Source organism: Oncorhynchus mykiss, chromosome 18 (assembly GCF_057628025.1).
Source record: "Oncorhynchus mykiss isolate SJ-2025 chromosome 18, ASM5762802v1, whole genome shotgun sequence".
Classification (NCBI taxonomy): domain Eukaryota; kingdom Metazoa; phylum Chordata; class Actinopteri; order Salmoniformes; family Salmonidae; genus Oncorhynchus; species Oncorhynchus mykiss.
Window position 1 is genome coordinate 26722675 of NC_143039.1, and position 23323 is coordinate 26745997.

Below are 23323 nucleotides of genomic sequence, written 5' to 3' on the forward strand. Positions count from 1 at the left end.
GCATTAAGGAAAGAAATTCCACAAATTAACTTTTAACATGGCACACGTGTTAATTAAAATGCATTCCAGATGACTAGCTCATGAAGCTGGTTAAGAGAATGCCAAGAGTGTGCAAAGCTGTCATCCAGGCAAAGGGTGGCTACTTTAAAGAATCTCAAATATAAAATGTATTTTGTAGCACTTCTTTGCTTACTACATGATTCCACATGTGTTATTTCATAGTGTTGATGTCTTCCCTATTCTGCCCTCCCAAGCAAAAAGGCAGTAACTGCTCATTTGGTCAAAAATTAGTTAATGTCATTTTTGTTAGATTAAATGCATGCTTAATCATGTGGACAAGTATCCTGCCTCTATTGTATTGTGTTTTGGAGAAAATGGGGTTTACCTTTGTATCATATCATTTTATTCTGTGATGCAATCGAACCTGTATGACACTGACTGACACCTACACACACATACCTTGCTAATCTATGGATACAACTCCATGGAACAGCATTCCCGGGGGTTAAATGATGGTTGAACTTGCTCTGAAACGCCGACATCCAGACAGACACTGGTAAGAACTAGCCAGCTAAGTAGATCTGACATCAAAATGAATTAGCTAGCTAGCAAGCTAAGCTAGCTAGCGAGCATAGACTAACAATGCTACCTGCTCTCATAAGATATCTGCAATTGGTACTAACGTCAATCTATTAGCCATATAATGAATTATATTCTGAAATTTCATCTGATGGTTTCTTTGAATCAGTACACCATACACACGATGTCTTGCCAGTGACAGCCACCTAGCTAAAACTGACGCGCCCCTACCAAAACGTCAAAACCGACGTAGCTAGCATTAGCATGAAGCAATAGATTTGTGCTACATTTTCCCATAAGAGACAATCAGCAGTTTATACTAGCTTTAATCTATTTGACCTAGAATTAATATAATCCCTATAGTTGTATTCTGACATTCAATGTGTTATTTGAACCCATAACGTTACACCACACACAATCTCTAGCCAGCTGACGGTCAGTTGGACGTGCACCCCATACTGAGCTGTCAAAAGCCACCCACACTCGTTTTCCGGATGAGCGCACACACACAGCATTGCTAGCTCATTAATAATATATATACTCACATGTTCAGGGTTTCTGGTTTTCTTTTATATTCCAGTATTGCGTGACTGTCCTGGTCAGGAAAGTTAAAATCTCAAATTGTATCCATCACCTTTGTTGGTGGAATATGTAATTAGTACAACAAGCTTTGACATACCAAACGTGTGCTCAATGTGTCTGCTTCAGTGCCATCATTACATGAATGCGGAAAAAACTGTTTTGCATGACTTCCACCAATTCCCGTGGTCTACATGATTAGTATCTATGCGGAACAAAGTTGCCATGTGAGGGTGTATTAGGACAGTCCAACCACGTCAACACTAGATCTTATTCCTGTCAATGTCCAACCATGCAATTTTTTTGTATTTGTAAGGAAAAATGAAAATGTAAGAGCCTTTTTGGGAGCAGGTATGAAATTAATAGATGAACTGAGTTATGACAGTGAAAATGATTATGATAATGTTTGCACAAGATAAAATCAACATTGATTATATCCTATATTATAGAATAACTGAAAAGGATTATGATCATATGTTTGAAAATGTCAGTATTAATTATTATCATCCATGACAGAATAGAATCATTAGGATGCAGGTCCCTGATTATTTGCTCTGTTTATTTCAGTTGAGTTTGAGGGCCACATTCCAACAAAGATTCCTGATCTACCCCCTTTAACTGAAGTCACAGTGTCAACACTACTTGAAGAAATAGAGAACCAGTGGGTGGTCTCTGACAGGTAATCATTTAATGTAATTCAAACAATTTCAGTGCTGCATTTCACATTTATTCCTATAACAAGACATAGGCTATTTGTCAAACAGTATGTAATGTCTCTATGTAAATGCAACTGGTATCTTAGTGGAAGACACACAAAGGATGCAGTTTCAACTTTGTTACACTGTCAGTAATTACACTGCTCTTGAGTCTGATTGGTTAGATCAACTGGAAAGACATGGATAAGAAACATTTCAAACAAGTTTTTAAACAATGGGACCTGTTGGCAGGTCTAAAACTACTGTTCTATAGTCAGCTGATTTTGATTTCCTTAATAATAAATTGAACTACAATGCAAGAATTCAGGGACACCTACTCTTCAATCAAATGTTTCAGGCCTAGATAATTACACACCCAGCACATCTTATTTCTCTGCCAGCATGCGAACCGTGAAGATCCCTCAACTGCAACAGCTCTAGTTGTTTTAACCGATCAATGGATCAGGTCACTTGACCAAAATAAGCTGCTTCTTGATTTTAGTGCAACATTTGACCTTGTTGATCATATGGCTAATAGCTGAGGCCATTGAGGAGAGATGTTTTCTTAAACACTCACTGAGGTGTCACAGTCTACAGAATACCTGTTTTACTGTATGTAGTAAGGTAGCCTAAATATTTTATTAATGATGAAGATTTTGATGAGCAACACTGACATTAGCGGAAGGCTAAGGTCAAACAAATAACCTAAGTAAACCTGGATGCTAGTTGTGAAATCTAAAACATATTCAATTTGAAATAGGCAAAACACCTGTACTATGAATGGTCAACAATTTAATAAGAGGTAGAGCATTTTATTTTAATAAAACATTTGGTTACATGGATTCAATGTAAATATTACATATGACTGTGCTCAACAGGTTAAAAAAAAGGGAATTGTTCTAGCATTTGATTACACATGAGAGCTTCTGTGGGTAGTCATAGCAATGGGGCCTTCATTGTGACATCACAAGATTCTGATTCTGGGAGGTTAGCTGTTGCACAGACAAACAGAACAGTGCAAAGAGACTGATTCAACTAACCACTGACAGATTATTCATGTCCTATTTCATTAGCAAGAGAACACGTTGCTTACTTGAGAGGTAGGTTGTAATATAACTTACTGTTTAACTATGTTTCTGAAGAATAACTACTTTTTAAATGACTTGTGTACTAACATGACCCTTTAAGTAGGCCTGACATGCAATCATGGTGACAAGTGAAACTATTGACGAGAGACAGTTTGCTTGAGTCATCCATTTCAAATGGTTGAATTGATAGACCTCATTAAATTGAGTTGCACTCAAAGGCACTCAAAGAGAAGACTGGAGTGATTCAAATAGATGAAACTGTACAACAAGTTTGGTCCATGATGGAAATAGTCACTTTCTTCCCCCAAAACCTTTTTGAATGATATTATATAAGTGATTAGTGTGGTTTGTGAGAACCAGGGCCAATATGGAGTGGCGTTACATGAGGGGGTTGAATAAGGCTCAATAGTAAGGTACAGAGAGAGCCTGAAGTTTGATTGTTAAAGTCTATGTTGTGCTTTCTCATCTCCAATGGCAACGCCTTGCATCACAATGAAGATGTCATGAAGGATATTGTGCACATAATGATAGGAACAGCCAAAATTGATTCATTTGAACTTGGTCGCTTTTCCAGTAGCCAACTTTTTACTAATAATTCAGATAGGCCTATTGCGTAATCATCTCTGGAATGGGATTGTCACTTGCTTAATTGTAAGTAAAGGGGAAGAAATGTGAGCACATCGTAAAGAGATGTATTATTCTTTGGTTAGCAACACACCACTTACTACAACGTTATGTATTTTCCAGACTTATTGTTAGCTAGGAGGAAGACATGGAGGATTCAACGCTGACACAGAGGAGGGCTGAGTGTCAGTTGAAGGATAGGGAGATCCAGACAGACTACATGATGGAGCTGGGAGCCAGGTTGGTTCTGGTGAGACAGATCCAGAGGGAGCAGGAGAAGGAGATGAAGAGGATTTGGTTTGAGACGAGGAAAATGCCAAGCCTGATTGAGGAGGTAACAAGACCAACTTTGACAAAGTCGACTAGAGTTCTGTTGAACAAAATTGATTAAATCAAATATTTGTCAATATACTGGCAAAATGTGCGATATGCCATTGAACGTAAGCTAACAGTATTTTGTCTGATAACTTTTCTTGTGTTGTATTGTGTATGTCTCTGAGTATTGTTATGTACATAGTCCTCAGTTCTTATGGTTGCCTTGTCTTTAAAAAAAATTAAATAACAAGACCAAGCGATCTCTCATAGACCTTCAAATCAGGATAATGTAGTTGTCTGACCTAGCTACCTTAAGTTGAATGCACTAACGGTAAATTGTTCTGGACAAAAGCTTCTGCTAAATGTCTAAAATGTCAAATGTTGTGCTGGGTGTAGTGCATGTATTTTTACACTTAGTTGACCCGTTAGCTAGAAGACCCAGGGTTGGTACAGACTGGTGCAGAGCATCTGAGAGGACACTAGATATATACAGTGTCTTAGGAAAGTATTCAGACACCTTTACTTATTCCACCTGTTGTTACTTTACATCCTCATTCTAAAATGGATTCAATAAAATAAAGATTCTCAGCAATCTACACATAATACCCCACAATTACAATGCGAAAAAACTGTGTTACATTTGTATTGAAAATGTATTACATTTAAAAACAGAAATACTTTATTTACATAAGTATACAGACCCTTTGCTATGAGTCTCGAAATTGAGCTCAGGTGCATCCTGTTTCCATTGATCGTCCTTTCGATGTTTCTACAACTTGATTGGACTTGTTGTAAATGAAATTGATATGACATAATTTGGAAAGGCACACACCTGTCTATATAAGGTCCCACAGTGGACAGTGCATGCCAGATCAAATACCAAACCACGAGGTAGAAGGGATTGTCCGTAAAGCTCCGAGACAGGATTGTGTCGAGAAACAGATGTCCGCAGCATTGAAGGTCCCCAAGAACACAGTGACCTCCATCATTCTTAAATAGAAGAAGTTTGGAACCACCAAGACTCTTCCTAGAGCTGGACGCCCGGCAAGTTGAGCATTCGGAGGAGAAGGGTCTTAGTCGGGGAGGTGACCAAGAACCCGATAGTGACTGACAGAGCACAAGAGTTCCTCTGTGGAGATAGGAGAACCTTCCAGAAGGACAACCATCTCTGCAGCACTTCACCAATCAGGCCTTTACGGTAGATTTGCCAGATGGAAGCCACTCCTCAGTAAAAGGCACATGACAGCCCACTTGGAGTTTCCCAAAAGGCACCCATTGACTCTCAGACCATGAGAAACAAGATGCTCTGGTCTGATGAAACCAAGATTGAAATCTTTGGCCTGATTGCCAAGCGTCACGTCTGGAGGAAATCTGGCACCTACGGCACAGTCAAGCACGGTGGTGGCAGCATCATGCTGTGGGGATGTTTTTCAGCGGCGTGGACTAAGAGACTAGTCAGGATCGAGGCAAAGATGAACGGAGCACAGAGAGATCCTTGAAGAAAACCTGCTCCAGAGCGCTCAGGACCTCAGACTGGGGGCGATGGGTCACCTTACAACAGAACAACGACCCTAAGCACAAGCCAAGACAACGCAGGAGTGACTTTGGGACACGTCTCTGAATGTCCTTGAGTGGCCCAGCCAGAGCCCGGACTTGAACCGGATCGAACATCTATGGACAGACCTGAAAATAGCTGTGCCGCAACTCTCCCCATCCAACCTAACAGAGCTTGAGAGGATCTGCAGAGAAGAATGGGAGAAAGTCCCCAAACACAAGTATGCCGAGTGTGTAGCGTAATACCCAAGAAGATTCTATGCTGTAATCGCTGCCAACGGTGCTTCAACAAAGTACTGAATACGAAAGCATATTCCCATTATTTTTATTTTAGATTAATTTGGAACGATTCTGTTCTTGCTTTGTCAATATGGGGTATTTTGTGTAGATTGATGACTGAAAAAAATTATTTAATCAATTTTAGAATAAGGCTGAGGTAACAAAATGTGGAAGAAGTGAAAGGGTCTGAATACTTTCCGAAGGCACTGTATATGTGATGTAAAAGTAAATAGAGTTCACTCATAAAGAATGTATGTACTGAATGTGATCACTTTCATCATGTCTGTTTCTTTTCTCCTGCAGAATGTGAGAGATGTGACCAAACGTCCACTCACTGAGTTCATGGCTCCCTGTATTGACTCCCTCCCACCACTGGCTTTCACCAATCGGAGGCCAATACCAACCATGTTGCATCCCCCCTCTCCATTGGTCATACGCACTCAGGATGCACAGCGATTCATTGTATTTTCCTACTTTGTCCCTGCTGAGTGCCCAGTTTCCACAGAGGCCACAGCAGATGTATCTGCTGGTAGAAGAGAGGACTTGTCGACAGATACACATCTTTCCTCAATGCTGCATCGATACCTGCCACACTTCTTTAACAATGACTCCATTCCACCACAGCAGACAGTAGAGGGAACCACTGAGGACTCAGATTCTCCAGTGGCAATATCTAATATCAAGGAAGAGGACAGATTCTATCCTTTCTCCCTCCCACCACTGGCTCAGCGGTTCATTGGCAATTCATTCAAAGTCCCGGAAACCTCCCAGCCTGCTGTTTCAGCCACGGAGTGCCGAGTTGCCACAGTGGACACTGCAGATACAGCCACTGTCAAGAGAGAGAACCGATGGGCAGCTACAATTCTTCCTTCAGTGCTGCCTCCATGCCTGCCACCAGTCGTTGACGATGACTTAATGCCTCCAGAGCACACAGTAGAGGAATCCTATGTGGTCTCATTTGCTACAGAGGCCACTTCAGGCACAGCTACTGTTGATGGAATGGACAGATCAGCAGCTAAATGCCCTGTCCCAATGCTGCCTCCAAGTCTGCCACGTGTCTTTGACGACAAACTGCCAGGGGCGGCAGTAGAGGGAACCAACAAGTGTCCAGTTGCCAGTGAAACAACCAATGATGTGTCCACTCACCTCAAAGAGGACATGGGAGCTGATCAAAGCCCTCCTGACCCTGCAGCACTGCCTCCAAGCTCGCCATGTATCTGTGACTCTGACCACAAACTGACCAAGGAGGAAAAAGAGGATGTACCCGAGTCCTCCCTTGCCACAGAGATCGCTGTAGGCACATCCATTGTCCAGGGAGAGGACCTGGATAAAAGCCCTGCTCCAAGGCTGCCTCCAAGCTTGTCACACGTTTTGGACAATGACCATAAGCAGCCAGAGGAGACGATAGAGGAAGCCACTGAGTGCTCAGTCGCCGCAGAGGCATCAGTTGCTAATAGAGAGGATCCATCAGCAGCCACAGGTCTTCCCTTAGTGCTGCCTTCAAGCCTGCAACTTGTCTTTGACAATGACTACAAACTACCAGAGGAGGCAGTAGAGGGCACCAGCAAGTGTCCAGTTGCCCGTGAAGCAGTCGCTTCCGTGTCCACTGTCCTCCAAGAGGAGTTTTTGGCTGAAAAAAGTCCTCCTGCACCCACAGCACTGTCTCTAAGGCTGCCCTGCACCCACAACATTGACCACAAACAGCCAGAGGAGACCGTTGAGAACACCACAGAGTGCTCAGTTGACATAGAGGAAAGTGCAGTTGCATCCACTGTCAAGAGAGAGGAAATGATGGGTGATAAAAGCCCTGTCCATGCACTTCCTCCAAGCCTGGCATGCATCCATGACAAGGACCACAAGCAGCCAGATCAGAAAGGAAGGGGCACTACTGTGGAGGTGGATATCTGCCCTCACGCTCAACAGCTGGTCTCTGATGCTAACTTAACTCTGGCAACCCGCAATGATGAGCTGCCCAACCCTCTGATCTGCGTAGTCACTAAGATGCCTGTTAGAGTTGGAGCATCCATATGCAGGACAGAGGATGAGGAACCCAGGCCCTGGACCCTGGAAGAGGTAAAGGTAGGTGTCGAATTTCACCTTACTACTTTACAGGGATGGTGGTCATTTCCATTTCAATTCAATGCGTTGAAGAGAATTGGAATCTTAGAGTCTTTTGATCGGAATTGAAATGGAATTGACCCCAACCCTGCTGCTCTTTGCTCATAGTATAAAACATCACCCCTCACTAGGGTTAGCATTTGTATTACTTTTAGTATGGACCCAGGAACATCTATAGATATTGTAAAATCTAATGGGGTGCCCCATGAGGCCATCATTGTATGTTGATCACTCAGTTGTGTATTGAATGTGCTACATTGGAACAATATTACATCTAGAGTCAATGTCTTCCTGTTAGGATCATTGGATAGGCATTGAAATTGAGAGTGAAGAGAGGAGCGTCACTGAGGAGGTGAGCCCGAGGGAGGGATTGAAGAGTGAGGCGGATTGTGCCCATTCCAAGTGCTCTATTGGGAAGGTTTCAACAGAGAGAGCAGAAACCATCCTGGGAAGAGTGGGCTTTCTGCTCATGAACCAAATGCAGAAAATCCCATTTTTGAAGATGGAGGAAAAAGAGAAAAATAAGAAACTGAATAAGAAGTTGAAAGATGAAGAGAAAGAGAGAAAGGAGATAAAACACAAGGAGGAGGAGCAAAAAAAGAGGGAGAAGAAAGAGATGAAGGAGAGAGAGAAAGAGCAGAAGAAAGTCATGAAGGCTGAGAAGAAGAGGGAGAAGTTAGAACAGAAAAAGAGAGAGAAGGAAAGAAAAGAGAAGGAAAAGGCAGAGAAAAAGAGGTTAGAGGGGCTGATGAAGATACATAATGACATGATGAAAGACAGAATTAAGAAAGAGAAGAAGTGTTCTGAGGAGCTGAAAAAGAGAGAGAAAGCTCAAGCTGCATTCTTGGAGATGGAGAGAAAGATTCAAGAAAAGGAGGAGAAGAAGAGAGAAAAGATGAGGAGAGAGGAGAGGAAGAGACTGGAGGAGAAGAAAAAGAGGGAACCAGCTGGAGGTGGAACTGAGACGGTGATAGAAGAGCAGGGAAGGGATGAAAGCTTGAAGATGGATGAGTAGACTGGGTAATAGAGAGTAGGGAGGGAGGGATATGGTATTTTTGCATGCAATGAAAGAATGAAGCATTTAAAAATAAAATAAAAAATGTTTACTCTGTTTGATTTTTGTTAAGGCATACTGTACAACACTGTATAAACACAAAATGTTGACTTTTCACACATCTGGGGAGTGTTTAATGATGAGGAGTTGAGGAAGAACAGGGGGGGAGTTGGAGGGTGGAGAGGAATATGATACAGAGGAATTTGATAGAAGGAATATGATATTTTATTTTATTTCACTATTTCACTATTTCACTCAGTTCAGAACAAATTCTTATTTACAATGACGGCCTACCAAAAGGCCTCCTGCGGGGATGGGGTCTGGGATTAAAAATAAATAAATAAACTTAAAACATAGGACAAAACACACATCACGACAAGTGAGACAACACAACACTTTAACCTCTTTCAGCTAGGGGGCACTATTTTTATGTTTGGAAAAAGAACGTTCCCAAAGTAAACGGCCTATTTCTCAGGCCCATATGCTAGAATATGTATATAATTGACAGATTAGGATAGAAAACACTCTAAAGTTTCCAAACTGTCAAAATATTGTCTGTGAGTATAACAGAACTGATATTGCAAGCGAAAACCTGAGGAAAATAAAACCAGGAAGAGGCCTCTATTTTGAAAGCTATATGTTCCATAGCCTGCCTTCGCTCCATTTAAAGGGATATCAACCAGATTCCCTTTCCTATCGCTTCCTCAAGGTGTCAACAGTCTTTAGACATAGTTTCAGGCTTTTATTTTGAAAAATGAGCGAGCAAGATAACATCGCGTAGTGGATAGCTGGGTGTTCGTATGAGTTTTGCTTGCGCAACAGAGTGGTGCAGCCATTGACTCTCCCTCTCCTACTGAAAAAGAGACGGTTGATATATTATCGATTATATACTTTAAAATCAACCTGAGGATTGATTATAAAAAACGTTTGACATGTTTCTGTGGACATTACGGATACTATTTGGAATTTGTCTGCGTTGTTGTGACCGCTCGAGCCTGTGGATTTCTGAACACAACGCGCCAAACAAACTGAGGTATTTTGGATATAAAAATAATCTTTATGGAACAAAAGGAACATTTATTGTGTAACTGGGAGTCTCGTGAGTGAAAACATCCGAAGATCAAAGGTAAGCAATTAATTTTATTGCTTTTCTCATTTTCGTGACCAAGCTACTTTGATGCTAGGTGTCCATAATGTTTTGTCTAGTGATCGATAAACTTACACAAACGCTTGGATTGCTTTCGCTGTAAAGCATATTTTCAAAATCTGACACAACAGACGGATTAACAAAAAGCTAAGCTGTGTTTTGCTATATTAAGATTTCATGAATATAAATATTTATAGTAATATTATTTGAATGTGGCGCTCTGCAATTCAGCGGTTGTTGATGAAAATTATCCTAACGTTAACGGAATGGGTAGCGTCAATTAGTTTTTAACAAGGTAGGCCAGTTGAGAACCAGTTCTCACTTACAACTGCAACCTGACCAAGATAAAACAAATCAGTGCGACAAAAACAACACAGAGTTGCACATGGGTTAAACAAACGTACAGTTAATAGCATAATAGTAAAAATCTATGTTCAGAGTGTGCAAACGTAATAATATTAATGAGGTAAGGCAAAAAAATAGGCCATAGAGGCGAAATAACTACAAATTATCATTAATACTGGAGTGATAGATGTGCAGAGTATCATGTGCAAGTAGAGATACTGGGGTACAAAAGAGAAAAATAAATAAATAACCGATTATGATTTTTCAACACCAATACCGATACCAATTATTGGAGGACCAAAAAAGCCGATACCGATTAATCAGCCAATTTTTTATTTATTTTTTGAAATAATGACAATTACAACAATACTGAATGAACACTTATTTTAACTTAATATAATACATCAATAAAATCTATTTAGCCTCAAGTAAATAATGAAACATGTTCAATTTGGTGTAAATAATGCAAAAACAAAGTGTTGGCGAAGAAAGTAAAAGTGCAATATGTGCCATGTAAGAAAGCTAAAGTTTCAGTTCCTTGCTCAGAACATATGAAAGCTGGTGGGTTCCTTTTAACATGAGTCTTCAATATTCCCAGGTAAGACGTTTTAGGATGTAGTTATTATAGGAATTATAGGACTATTTCCCTCTATACCATTTGTATTTCATTAACCTTTGACTATTGGATGTTCTTATAGGCACTTTAGTATTGCCAGTGTAACAGTATAGCTTCCATCCCTCTCCTCGCTCCTCCCAGCAACACAACGACAACAGCCACCATCAAAGCAGCGTTACCCATGCAGAGCAAGAGGAACAACTACTAGAAGGCTCAGAGCGAGTGACGTTTGAAACGCTATTACCGCGCGCTAACTAGCTAGCCATTTCACTTCGGTTACACCAGCCTCATCTCGGGAGTTGATAGGCTTGAAGTCATAAACAGCGCAATGCTTGACGCACAACGAAGAGCTGCTGGCAAAACGCAAAGAAAGCCTGTTTGAATTAATGTTTACGCGCCTGCTTCTGCCTACCACCGCTCAGTCAGATACTTAGATACGTGTATGCTTGTATGCTCAGTCAGATTATATGCAACGCAGGAAACGCTAGATAATATCTAGTAATATCATCAACCATGTGTAGTTAACTAGTGATTATGATTGATTGTCTTTTATAAGATAAGTTTAATGCTAGCTAGCAACTTACCTTGGCTTACTGCATTCGCGTAACAGGCAGTCTCCTTGTGGAGTGCAACGAGAGAGAGGCAGGTCGTTATTGGGTTAACTGTAAGGTTGCAAGATTGAATCCCCCGAGCTGACAAGGTGAAAATCTGGAGTTCTGCCCCTGAACGAGGCAGTTAACCCACCGTTCCTAGGCCGTCATTGAAAATAAGAATGTGTTCTTAACTGACTTGCCTAGTTAAATAAAGGTAAAAATATATATATATATATTTATTTTTATAATCGGCGCCCAAAAATACTGATATACTATGATAAAAAAATGACAGACCTCTACATGCTTTGTAAGTAGGAAAACCTGCAAAATAGGCAGCTTATCAAATACTTGTTCTCCCCACTGTATATGAAATATGTACAAATAAACGAGGAAAGCAAATATTTTCACCGGACAAGACAAGAAAACACACCTCCGACTGCTACGCGATCTTGGGACAGTCTCTGCCCAACGAGAGAACTAAGACGACAACATAGCATGGCAGCAACACAATATGACAATAACATGGTAGCAACACAACATGGCAGCAGCACAACATGGTAGCAGCACAAAACAGGGTACAAACATTGTTGGGCAGGGACAACAGCACAAAGGGCAAGAAGGAAGAGACAACAATACATCACGCAAAGCAGCCATAGAGGAAATATGATAGAGGAATATAATACACAGAATATGATAGAGGGGAATATGATATAGATTATTATAATACAGGGGAATATGATAGAGAGGGAAATGATGGAGAGGAAAAAGATAGCGGGGAATATAATACACAGAATATGATAGAGAGGAATATGATGGAGGGGAATATGATAGCGGAGAAAATGATTGAGGGGAATATGATGGAGGGGAATATGATGGAATATGATGGAGCCTACATAAAGCTGTCCCAACAGCAGAGTCCCAACACCTTACCACTGCTACACCTGGCTATCAGCTAGAGCCTTGTCTGGCAGCGAAATAGTTCCTTCATCCAGTGAGGAACATGGGCTACTAGCAGCTTACTACACAACATACACTTAGTGTTCATTTCTTAGCTACAGTATACATTTCTCCCTGCCTAATTAAATCAATTATGAATCATACAAGACATTTTTGGACTCAACTTGTTGTGCTGTGCTCACTTGAACAGGAAGGTGGTGCAGCGGTCCTTCGTGGGCAAATTTTGTCATCAAACTTTGTAATCAAGGTCTGGCATTCTCTGGATTCATGGTACTTTTAAGACAACTGGGAACTCAACAAAAAAAGCTTGAATCATGATTATGTCAGTGATCTTCAGGTCGTAGCTCTTTAAAGAGCTCTTTTTCCTAGCCACCGTGCTTCTACACCTGCATTGCTTGCTGTTTGGGGTTTTAGGCTGGGTTTCTGTACAGCACTTTGAGATATCAGCTGATGTACGAAGGGCTATATAAATACATTTGATTTGATTTGATTTAAAGAGGCCCGAGTTCCAAATTTACAATTCCGAGCTGGATGAAAAATGAAAACGTATTTTCCAAGTCGTAGCTCCTTTTTCCCGAGTTACCAGTTGTCTTGAACTTACTAAACTTACTTGATGTCAGCTTTGCACACACTTGGCATTCTCTCAACCATCTTCACCTGGAATGCCTTTTCAACAGTCTTGAAGGAGTTCGCTCATATGCTGAGCACTTGTTGGCTGCTTTTCCCAAGCAATCTCACTTGGGATGAGGTCGGGTGATTGTGGAGGCTGGATCATCTGATGCAGAACTCCATCACTCTCCTTCTTGTTCAAATATCCCTTACACAGCCTGGAGGTGTGTTGGGTCATTGTGCTGTTGAAAACAAATGATTAGTTCCACTAAGCGCAAACCAGATGGGATGGCGGATCGCTGCAGAATGCTGTGGTAGCCATGCTGGTTAAGTGTGCTTGAATTCTAAATAGATCACAGACAGTGTCACCAACAAAGCAACCCCACACCATCACACCTCATCCTCCATGATTCACGCTGTGAACTACATATGCGGAGATCATCCGTTCACCTACTCCGCGTCTCACAAAGATACGGAGGTTGGAACCAAAATCTCAAATTTGGACTGATCTGACCAAAGGACAGATTTCCACCAGTCTAATGTCTATTGCTTGTGTTTCTTGGCCCAAGCAAGTCTCTTTTTATTATTGGTGTCCTTTAGTAGTGATCTCTTTGCAGAATTTTGACCATGAAGGTCTGATTCACGCAGTCTCCTTTGAAAAGTTGATGTTGAGATGTGTCTGTTACTTGAACTTTGTGAAGCATTTATTTGGTCTGCAATTTATGAGGCTGGTAACTCTAATGAACTTATCCTCTGCAGCAGAGGTAACTCTGGGTCTTTCTTTCCTGTGGTGGTCCTCATGAGAGCCAGTGTCATCATATCGCTTTATGGTTCTTGCGACTGCACTTGAAGAAACTTTCCTGATTGACTGATCTTCATGTCTTAAGGTAATGATGGACTGTTGTTTCTCTTTGCTTATTTGACCTGTTCTTGCCATAATATGGACTTGTTAATTTTCTCCAAATAGGGCAATCTTCTGTAAACAACCCCTACCTTGTCACAACACAATTGATTGATTCAAACGCATTAAGGAAAGAAATTCCACAAATTAACTTTTAACATGGCACACGTGTTAATTAAAATGCATTCCAGATGACTAGCTCATGAAGCTGGTTAAGAGAATGCCAAGAGTGTGCAAAGCTGTCATCCAGGCAAAGGGTGGCTACTTTAAAGAATCTCAAATATAAAATGTATTTTGTAGCACTTCTTTGCTTACTACATGATTCCACATGTGTTATTTCATAGTGTTGATGTCTTCCCTATTCTGCCCTCCCAAGCAAAAAGGCAGTAACTGCTCATTTGGTCAAAAATTAGTTAATGTCATTTTTGTTAGATTAAATGCATGCTTAATCATGTGGACAAGTATCCTGCCTCTATTGTATTGTGTTTTGGAGAAAATGGGGTTTACCTTTGTATCATATCATTTTATTCTGTGATGCAATCGAACCTGTATGACACTGACTGACACCTACACACACATACCTTGCTAATCTAGGGATACAACTCCATGGAACAGCATTCCCGGGGGTTAAATGATGGTTGAACTTGCTCTGAAACGCCGACATCCAGACAGACACTGGTAAGAACTAGCCAGCTAAGTAGATCTGACATCAAAATGAATTAGCTAGCTAGCAAGCTAAGCTAGCTAGCGAGCATAGACTAACAATGCTACCTGCTCTCATAAGATATCTGCAATTGGTACTAACGTCAATCTATTAGCCATATAATGAATTATATTCTGAAATTTCATCTGATGGTTTCTTTGAATCAGTACACCATACACACGATGTCTTGCCAGTGACAGCCACCTAGCTAAAACTGACGCGCCCCTACCAAAACGTCAAAACCGACGTAGCTAGCATTAGCATGAAGCAATAGATTTGTGCTACATTTTCCCATAAGAGACAATCAGCAGTTTATACTAGCTTTAATCTATTTGACCTAGAATTAATATAATCCCGATAGTTGTATTCTGACATTCAATGTGTTATTTGAACCCATAACGTTACACCACACACAATCTCTAGCCAGCTGACGGTCAGTTGGACGTGCACCCCATACTGAGCTGTCAAAAGCCACCCACACTCGTTTTCCGGATGAGCGCACACACACAGCATTGCTAGCTCATTAATAATATATATACTCACATGTTCAGGGTTTCTGGTTTTCTTTTATATTCCAGTATTGCGTGACTGTCCTGGTCAGGAAAGTTAAAATCTCAAATTGTATCCATCACCTTTGTTGGTGGAATATGTAATTAGTACAACAAGCTTTGACATACCAAACGTGTGCTCAATGTGTCTGCTTCAGTGCCATCATTACATGAATGCGGAAAAAACTGTTTTGCATGACTTCCACCAATTCCCGTGGTCTACATGATTAGTATCTATGCGGAACAAAGTTGCCATGTGAGGGTGTATTAGGACAGTCCAACCACGTCAACACTAGATCTTATTCCTGTCAATGTCCAACCATGCAATTTTTTTGTATTTGTAAGGAAAAATGAAAATGTAAGAGCCTTTTTGGGAGCAGGTATGAAATTAATAGATGAACTGAGTTATGACAGTGAAAATGATTATGATAATGTTTGCACAAGATAAAATCAACATTGATTATATCCTATATTATAGAATAACTGAAAAGGATTATGATCATATGTTTGAAAATGTCAGTATTAATTATTATCATCCATGACAGAATAGAATCATTAGGATGCAGGTCCCTGATTATTTGCTCTGTTTATTTCAGTTGAGTTTGAGGGCCACATTCCAACAAAGATTCCTGATCTACCCCCTTTAACTGAAGTCACAGTGTCAACACTACTTGAAGAAATAGAGAACCAGTGGGTGGTCTCTGACAGGTAATCATTTAATGTAATTCAAACAATTTCAGTGCTGCATTTCACATTTATTCCTATAACAAGACATAGGCTATTTGTCAAACAGTATGTAATGTCTCTATGTAAATGCAACTGGTATCTTAGTGGAAGACACACAAAGGATGCAGTTTCAACTTTGTTACACTGTCAGTAATTACACTGCTCTTGAGTCTGATTGGTTAGATCAACTGGAAAGACATGGATAAGAAACATTTCAAACAAGTTTTTAAACAATGGGACCTGTTGGCAGGTCTAAAACTACTGTTCTATAGTCAGCTGATATTGATTTCCTTAATAATAAATTGAACTACAATGCAAGAATTCAGGGACACCTACTCTTCAATCAAATGTTTCAGGCCTAGATAATTACACACCCAGCACATCTTATTTCTCTACCAGCATGCGAACCGTGAAGATCCCTCAACTGCAACAGCTCTAGTTGTTTTAACCGATCAATGGATCAGGTCACTTGACCAAAATAAGCTGCTTCTTGATTTTAGTGCAACATTTGACCTTGTTGATCATATGGCTAATAGCTGAGGCCATTGAGGAGAGATGTTTTCTTAAACACTCACTGAGGTGTCACAGTCTACAGAATACCTGTTTTACTGTATGTAGTAAGGTAGCCTAAATATTTTATTAATGATGAAGATTTTGATGAGCAACACTGACATTAGCGGAAGGCTAAGGTCAAACAAATAACCTAAGTAAACCTGGATGCTAGTTGTGAAATCTAAAACATATTCAATTTGAAATAGGCAAAACACCTGTACTATGAATGGTCAACAATTTAATAAGAGGTAGAGCATTTTATTTTAATAAAACATTTGGTTACATGGATTCAATGTAAATATTACATATGACTGTGCTCAACAGGTTAAAAAAAAGGGAATTGTTCTAGCATTTGATTACACATGAGAGCTTCTGTGGGTAGTCATAGCAATGGGGCCTTCATTGTGACATCACAAGATTCTGATTCTGGGAGGTTAGCTGTTGCACAGACAAACAGAACAGTGCAAAGAGACTGATTCAACTAACCACTGACAGATTATTCATGTCCTATTTCATTAGCAAGAGAACACGCTGCTTACTTGAGAGGTAGGTTGTAATATAACTTACTGTTTAACTATGTTTCTGAAGAATAACTACTTTTTAAATGACTTGTGTACTAACATGACCCTTTAAGTAGGCCTGACATGCAATCATGGTGACAAGTGAAACTATTGACGAGAGACAGTTTGCTTGAATCAGTTTTTTTGTGAGAAAATTGTTCATCCTGACAACTGAGATGGCATGTTACAGTTGTTGTAGTCAGCCAGCCTAATGGCAAATACATTCTATTGATGAAAGAAAACCCCATCTCTGTGTTAATCCCCAACATACATTGTAATCAATTATCTCTATAAATATGTAACACAAGGGTAGGTTGTGTAAAAAACAAGTAGGCGAACTTGGCTAACTTGTAGTTGCTAATTTAAAAAAATATTCAGATTTTCTTGACTAAATGGTCATCCATTTCAAATGGTTGAATTGATAGACCTCATTAAATTGAGTTGCACTCAGAGGCACTCAAAGAGAAGACTGGAGTGATTCAAATAGATGAAACTGTACAACAAGTTTGGTCCATGATGGAAATAGTCACTTTCTTCCCCCAAAACCTTTTTGAATGATATTATATAAGTGATTAGTGTGGTTTGTGAGAACCAGGGCCAATATGGAGTGGCGTTACATGAGGGGGTTGAATAAGGCTCAATAGTAAGGTACAGAGAGAGCCTGAAGTTTGATTGTTAAAGTCTATGTTGTGCTTTCTCATCTCCAATGGCAACGCCTTGCATCACAATGAAGATGTCATGAAGGATATTGTGCACATAATGATAGGAACAGCCAAAATTGATTCATTTGAACTTGGTCGCTTTTCCAGTAGCCAACTTTTTACTAATAATTCAGATAGGCCTATTGCGTAATCATCTCTGGAATGGGATTGTCACTTGCTTAATTGTAAGTAAAGGGGAAGAAATGTGAGCACATCGTAAAGAGATGTATTATTCTTTGGTTAGCAACACACCACTTACTACAACGTTATGTATTTTCCAGACTTATTGTTAGCTAGGAGGAAGACATGGAGGATTCAACGCTGACACAGAGGAGGGCTGAGTGTCAGTTGAAGGATAGGGAGATCCAGACAGACTACATGATGGAGCTGGGAGCCAGGTTGGTTCTGGTGAGACAGATCCAGAGGGAGCAGGAGAAGGAGATGAAGAGGATTTGGTTTGAGACGAGGAAAATGCCAAGCCTGATTGAGGAGGTAACAAGACCAACTTTGACAAAGTCGACTAGAGTTCTGTTGAACAATATTGATTAAATCAAATATATGTCAATATACTGGCAAAATGTGCCATATGCCATTGAACGTAAGCTAACAGTATTTTGTCTGATAACTTTTCTTGTGTTGTATTGTGCATGTCTCTGAGTATTGTTATGTACATAGTCCTCAGTTCTTATGGTTGCCTTGTCTTTAAAAAAAATTAAATAACAAGACCAAGCGATCTCTCATAGACCTTCAAATCAGGATAATGTAGTTGTCTGACCTAGCTACCTTAAGTTGAATGCACTAACGGTAAATTGTTCTGGACAAAAGCGTCTGCTAAATGTCTAAAATGTCAAATGTTGTGCTGGGTGTAGTGCATGTATTTTTACACTTAGTTGACCCGTTAGCTAGAAGACCCAGGGTTGGTACAGACTGGTGCAGAGCATCTGAGAGGACACTAGATATATACAGTGTCTTAGGAAAGTATTCAGACACCTTTACTTATTCCACCTGTTGTTACTTTACATCCTCATTCTAAAATGGATTCAATAAAATAAAGATTCTCAGCAATCTACACATAATACCCCACAATTACAATGCGAAAAAACTGTGTTACATTTGTATTGAAAATGTATTACATTTAAAAACAGAAATACTTTATTTACATAAGTATACAGACCCTTTGCTATGAGTCTCGAAATTGAGCTCAGGTGCATCCTGTTTCCATTGATCGTCCTTTCGATGTTTCTACAACTTGATTGGACTTGTTGTAAATGAAATTGATATGACATGATTTGGAAAGGCACACACCTGTCTATATAAGGTCCCACAGTGGACAGTGCATGCCAGATCAAATACCAAACCATGAGGTAGAAGGGATTGTCCGTAAAGCTCCGAGACAGGATTGTGTCGAGAAACAGATGTCCGCAGCATTGAAGGTCCCCAAGAACACAGTGACCTCCATCATTCTTAAATAGAAGAAGTTTGGAACCACCAAGACTCTTCCTAGAGCTGGACGCCCGGCAAGCTGAGCATTCGGAGGAGAAGGGTCTTAGTCGGGGAGGTGACCAAGACCATGAGAAACAAGATGCTCTGGTCTGATGAAACCAAGATTGAAATCTTTGGCCTGATTGCCAAGCGTCACATCTGGAGGAAATCTGGCACCTACGGCACAGTCAAGCACGGTGGTGGCAGCATCATGCTGTGGGGATGTTTTTCAGCGGCGTGGACTAAGAGACTAGTCAGGATCGAGGCAAAGATGAACGGAGCACAGAGAGATCCTTGAAGAAAACCTGCTCCAGAGCGCTCAGGACCTCAGACTGGGGGCGATGGGTCACCTTACAACAGAACAACGACCCTAAGCACAAGCCAAGACAACGCAGGAGTGACTTTGGGACACGTCTCTGAATGTCCTTGAGTGGCCCAGCCAGAGTCCGGACTTGAACCGGATCGAACATCTATGGACAGACCTGAAAATAGCTGTGCCGCAACTCTCCCCATCCAACCTAACAGAGCTTGAGAGGATCTGCAGAGAAGAATGGGAGAAAGTCCCCAAACACAAGTATGCCGAGTGTGTAGCGTAATACCCAAGAAGATTCTATGCTGTAATCGCTGCCAACGGTGCTTCAACAAAGTACTGAATACGAAAGCATATTCCCATTATTTTAATTTTAAATTCATTTGGAACGATTCTGTTCTTGCTTTGTCAATATGTGGTATTTTGTGTAGATTGATGACTGAAATTATTTAATCAATTTTAGAATAAGGCTGAGGTAACAAAATGTGGAAGAAGTGAAAGGGTCTGAATACTTTCCGAAGGCACTGTATATGTGATGTAAAAGTAAATAGAGTTCACTCATAAAGATTGTATGTACTGAATGTGATCACTTTCATCATGTCTGTTTCTTTTCTCCTGCAGAATGTGAGAGATGTGACCAAACGTCCACTCACTGAGTTCATGGCTCCCTGTATTGACTCCCTCCCACCACTGGCTTTCACCAATCGGAGGCCAATACCAACCATGTTGCATCCCCCCTCTCCATTGGTCATACGCACTCAGGATGCACAGCGGTTCATTGTATTCTCCTACTTTGTCAACGCTGAGTGCCCAGTTTCGACAGAGGCCACATCAGATGTATCTGCTGGTAGAAGAGAGGACTTGTCGACAGATACACATCTTTCCTCAATGCTGCATCGATACCTGCCACACTTCTTTAACGATGACTCCATTCCACCACAGCAGACAGTAGAGGGAACCACTGAGGACTCAGATTCTCCAGTGGCAATATCTAATATCAAGGAAGAGGACAGATTCTATCCTTTCTCCCTCCCACCACTGGCTCAGCGGTTCATTGGCAATTCATTCAATGTCCCGGAAACCTCCCAGCCTGCTGTTTCAGCCACAGAGTGCCGAGTTGCCACAGTGGACACTGCAGATACAGCCACTGTCAAGAGAGAGAACCGATGGGCAGCTACAATTCTTCCTTCAGTGCTGCCTCCATGCCTGCCACCAGTCGTTGACGATGACTTCATGCCTCCAGAGCACACAGTAGAGGAATCCTATGTGGTCTCATTTGCTACAGAGGCCACTTCAGGCACAGCTACTGTTGATGGAGTGAACAGATCAGCAGCTAAATGCCCTGTCCCAATGCTGCCTCCAAGTTTGCCACGTGTCTTTGACGACAAACTGCCAGGGGCGGCAGTAGAGGGAACCAACAAGTGTCCAGTTGCCAGTGAAACAACCAATGATGTGTCCACTCACCTCAAAGAGGACATGGGAGCTGATCAAAGCCCTCCTGACCCTGCAGCACTGCCTCCAAGCTCGCCATGTATCTGTGACTCTGACCACAAACTGACCAAGGAGGAAAAAGAGGATGTACCCGAGTCCTCCCTTGCCACAGAGATCGCTGTAGGCACATCCATTGTCCAGGGAGAGGACCTGGATAAAAGCCCTGCTCCAAGGCTGCCTCCAAGCTTGTCACACATTTTGGACAATGACCATAAGCAGCCAGAGGAGACGATAGAGGAAGCCACTGAGTGCTCAGTCGCCGCAGAGGCATCAGTTGCTAATAGAGAGGATCCATCAGCAGCCACAGGTCTTCCCTTAGTGCTGCCTTCAAGCCTGCAACTTGTCTTTGACAATGACTACAAACTACCAGAGGAGGCAGTAGAGGGCACCAGCAAGTGTCCAGTTGCCCGTGAAGCAGTCGCTTCAGTGTCCACTGTCCTCCAAGAGGAGTTTTTGGCTGAAAAAAGTCCTCCTGCACCCACAGCACTGTCTCTAAGGCTGCCCTGCACCCACAACATTGACCACAAACAGCCAGAGGAGACCGTTGAGAACACCACAGAGTGCTCAGTTGACATAGAGGAAAGTGCAGTTGCATCCACTGTCAAGAGAGAGGAAATGATAGGTGATAAAAGCCCTGTCCATGCACTTCCTCCAAGCCTGGCATGCATCCATGACAAGGACCACAAGCAGCCAGATCAGAAAGGAAGGGGCACTACTGTGGAGGTGGATATCTGCCCTCATGCTCAACAGCTGGTTTCAGATGCTAACTTAACTCTGGCAACCCACAATGATGAGCTGCCCAACCCTCTGATCTGCGTAGTCACTAAGATGCCTGTTAGAGTTGGAGCATCCATATGCAGGTCAGAGGATGAGGAACCCAGGCCCTGGACCCTGGAAGAGGCAAAGGTAGGTGTCGAATTTCACCTTACTACTTTACAGGGATGGTGGTCATTTCCATTTCAATTCAATGCGTTGAAGAGAATTGGAATCTTAGAGTCTTTTGATCGGAATTGAAATGGAATTGACCCCAACCCTGCTGCTCTTTGCTCATAGTATAAAACATCACCCCTCACTAGGGTTAGCATTTGTATTACTTTTAGTATGGACCCAGGAACATCTATAGGTATTGTAAAATCTAATGGGGTGCCCCATGAGGCCATCATTGTATGTTGATCACTCAGTTGTGTATTGAATGTGCTACATTGGAACAATATTACATCTAGAGTCAATGTCTTCCTGTTAGGATCATTGGATAGGCATTGAAATTGAGAGTGAAGAGAGGAGCGTCACTGAGGAGGTGAGCCCGAGGGAGGGATTGAAGAGTGAGGCGGATTGTGCCCATTCCAAGTGCTCTATTGGGAAGGTTTCAACAGAGAGAGCAGAAACCATCCTGGGAAGAGTGGGCTTTCTGCTCATGAACCAAATGCAGAAAATCCCATTTTTGAAGATGGAGGAAAAAGAGAAAAATAAGAAACTGAATAAGAAGTTGAAAGATAAAGAGAGAAAGGAGATTAAACACAAGGAGGAAGAGCAAAAAAAGAGGGAGAAGAAAGAGATGAAGGAGAGAGAGAAAGAGCAGAAGAAAGTCATGAAGGCTGAGAAGAAGAGGGAGAAGTTAGAACAGAAAAAGAGAGAGAAGGAAAGAAAAGAGAAGGAAAAGGCAGAGAAAAAGAGGTTAGAGGGGCTGATGAAGATACATAATGACATGATGAAAGACAGGATTAAGAAAGAGAAGAAGTGTTCTGAGGAGCTGAAAAAGAGAGAGAAAGCTCAAGCTGCATTCTTGGAGATGGAGAGAAAGATTCAAGAAAAGGAGGAGAAGAAGAGAGAAAAGATGAGGAGAGAGGAGAGGAGAAGAAAAAGAGGGAACCAGCTGGAGGTGGAACTGAGACGGTGATAGAAGAGCAGGGAAGGGATGAAAGCTTGAAGATGGATGAGTAGACTGGGTTATAGAGAGAGAAGGAAGGGATACTGTATTTTTGCATGCAATGAAAAAACAAAGAATAAAATAGAATACCATTTTTTTCACTCTGTTTGATTTTTGTCAAGTCATACTGCATAACACAGTATAAACACTAAGCACTCCTACATCTTGAAAGTATTGGATAGATGTACAGGGAGATATATAGGTGTAATATGTTGGCCTGGGGGGTAGGTTTATGACAGTCATAAATACCTCTTCCCCCCTTTTTCCTCT

At 41.3% G+C, this 23323-nt stretch overlaps 2 protein-coding genes across 2 annotated transcripts; both read left to right on the top strand.

The window, feature by feature from the left end:
• Window positions 1–3432: 3432 nt before the first annotated feature.
• On the top strand, window positions 3433–8937 carry LOC118941064 (uncharacterized). The gene is made up of 3 exons (XM_090208002.1): window positions 3433–3899; window positions 6017–7792; window positions 8130–8937. The coding sequence occupies exons 1-3, from the start codon at window positions 3714–3716 to the stop codon at window positions 8844–8846; spliced, it is 2679 nt and encodes an 892-aa protein (XP_090064128.1). The 5' UTR covers window positions 3433–3713; the 3' UTR covers window positions 8847–8937.
• Window positions 8938–15680: 6743 nt separating this feature from the next.
• Window positions 15681–23150, top strand: LOC118941116 (uncharacterized). The gene is made up of 3 exons (XM_090208004.1): window positions 15681–18335; window positions 20257–22032; window positions 22370–23150. Exons 1-3 carry the CDS (start codon window positions 18150–18152, stop codon window positions 23021–23023), a joined length of 2616 nt encoding a protein of 871 aa, XP_090064130.1. The 5' UTR covers window positions 15681–18149; the 3' UTR covers window positions 23024–23150.
• Window positions 23151–23323: the final 173 nt, after the last annotated feature.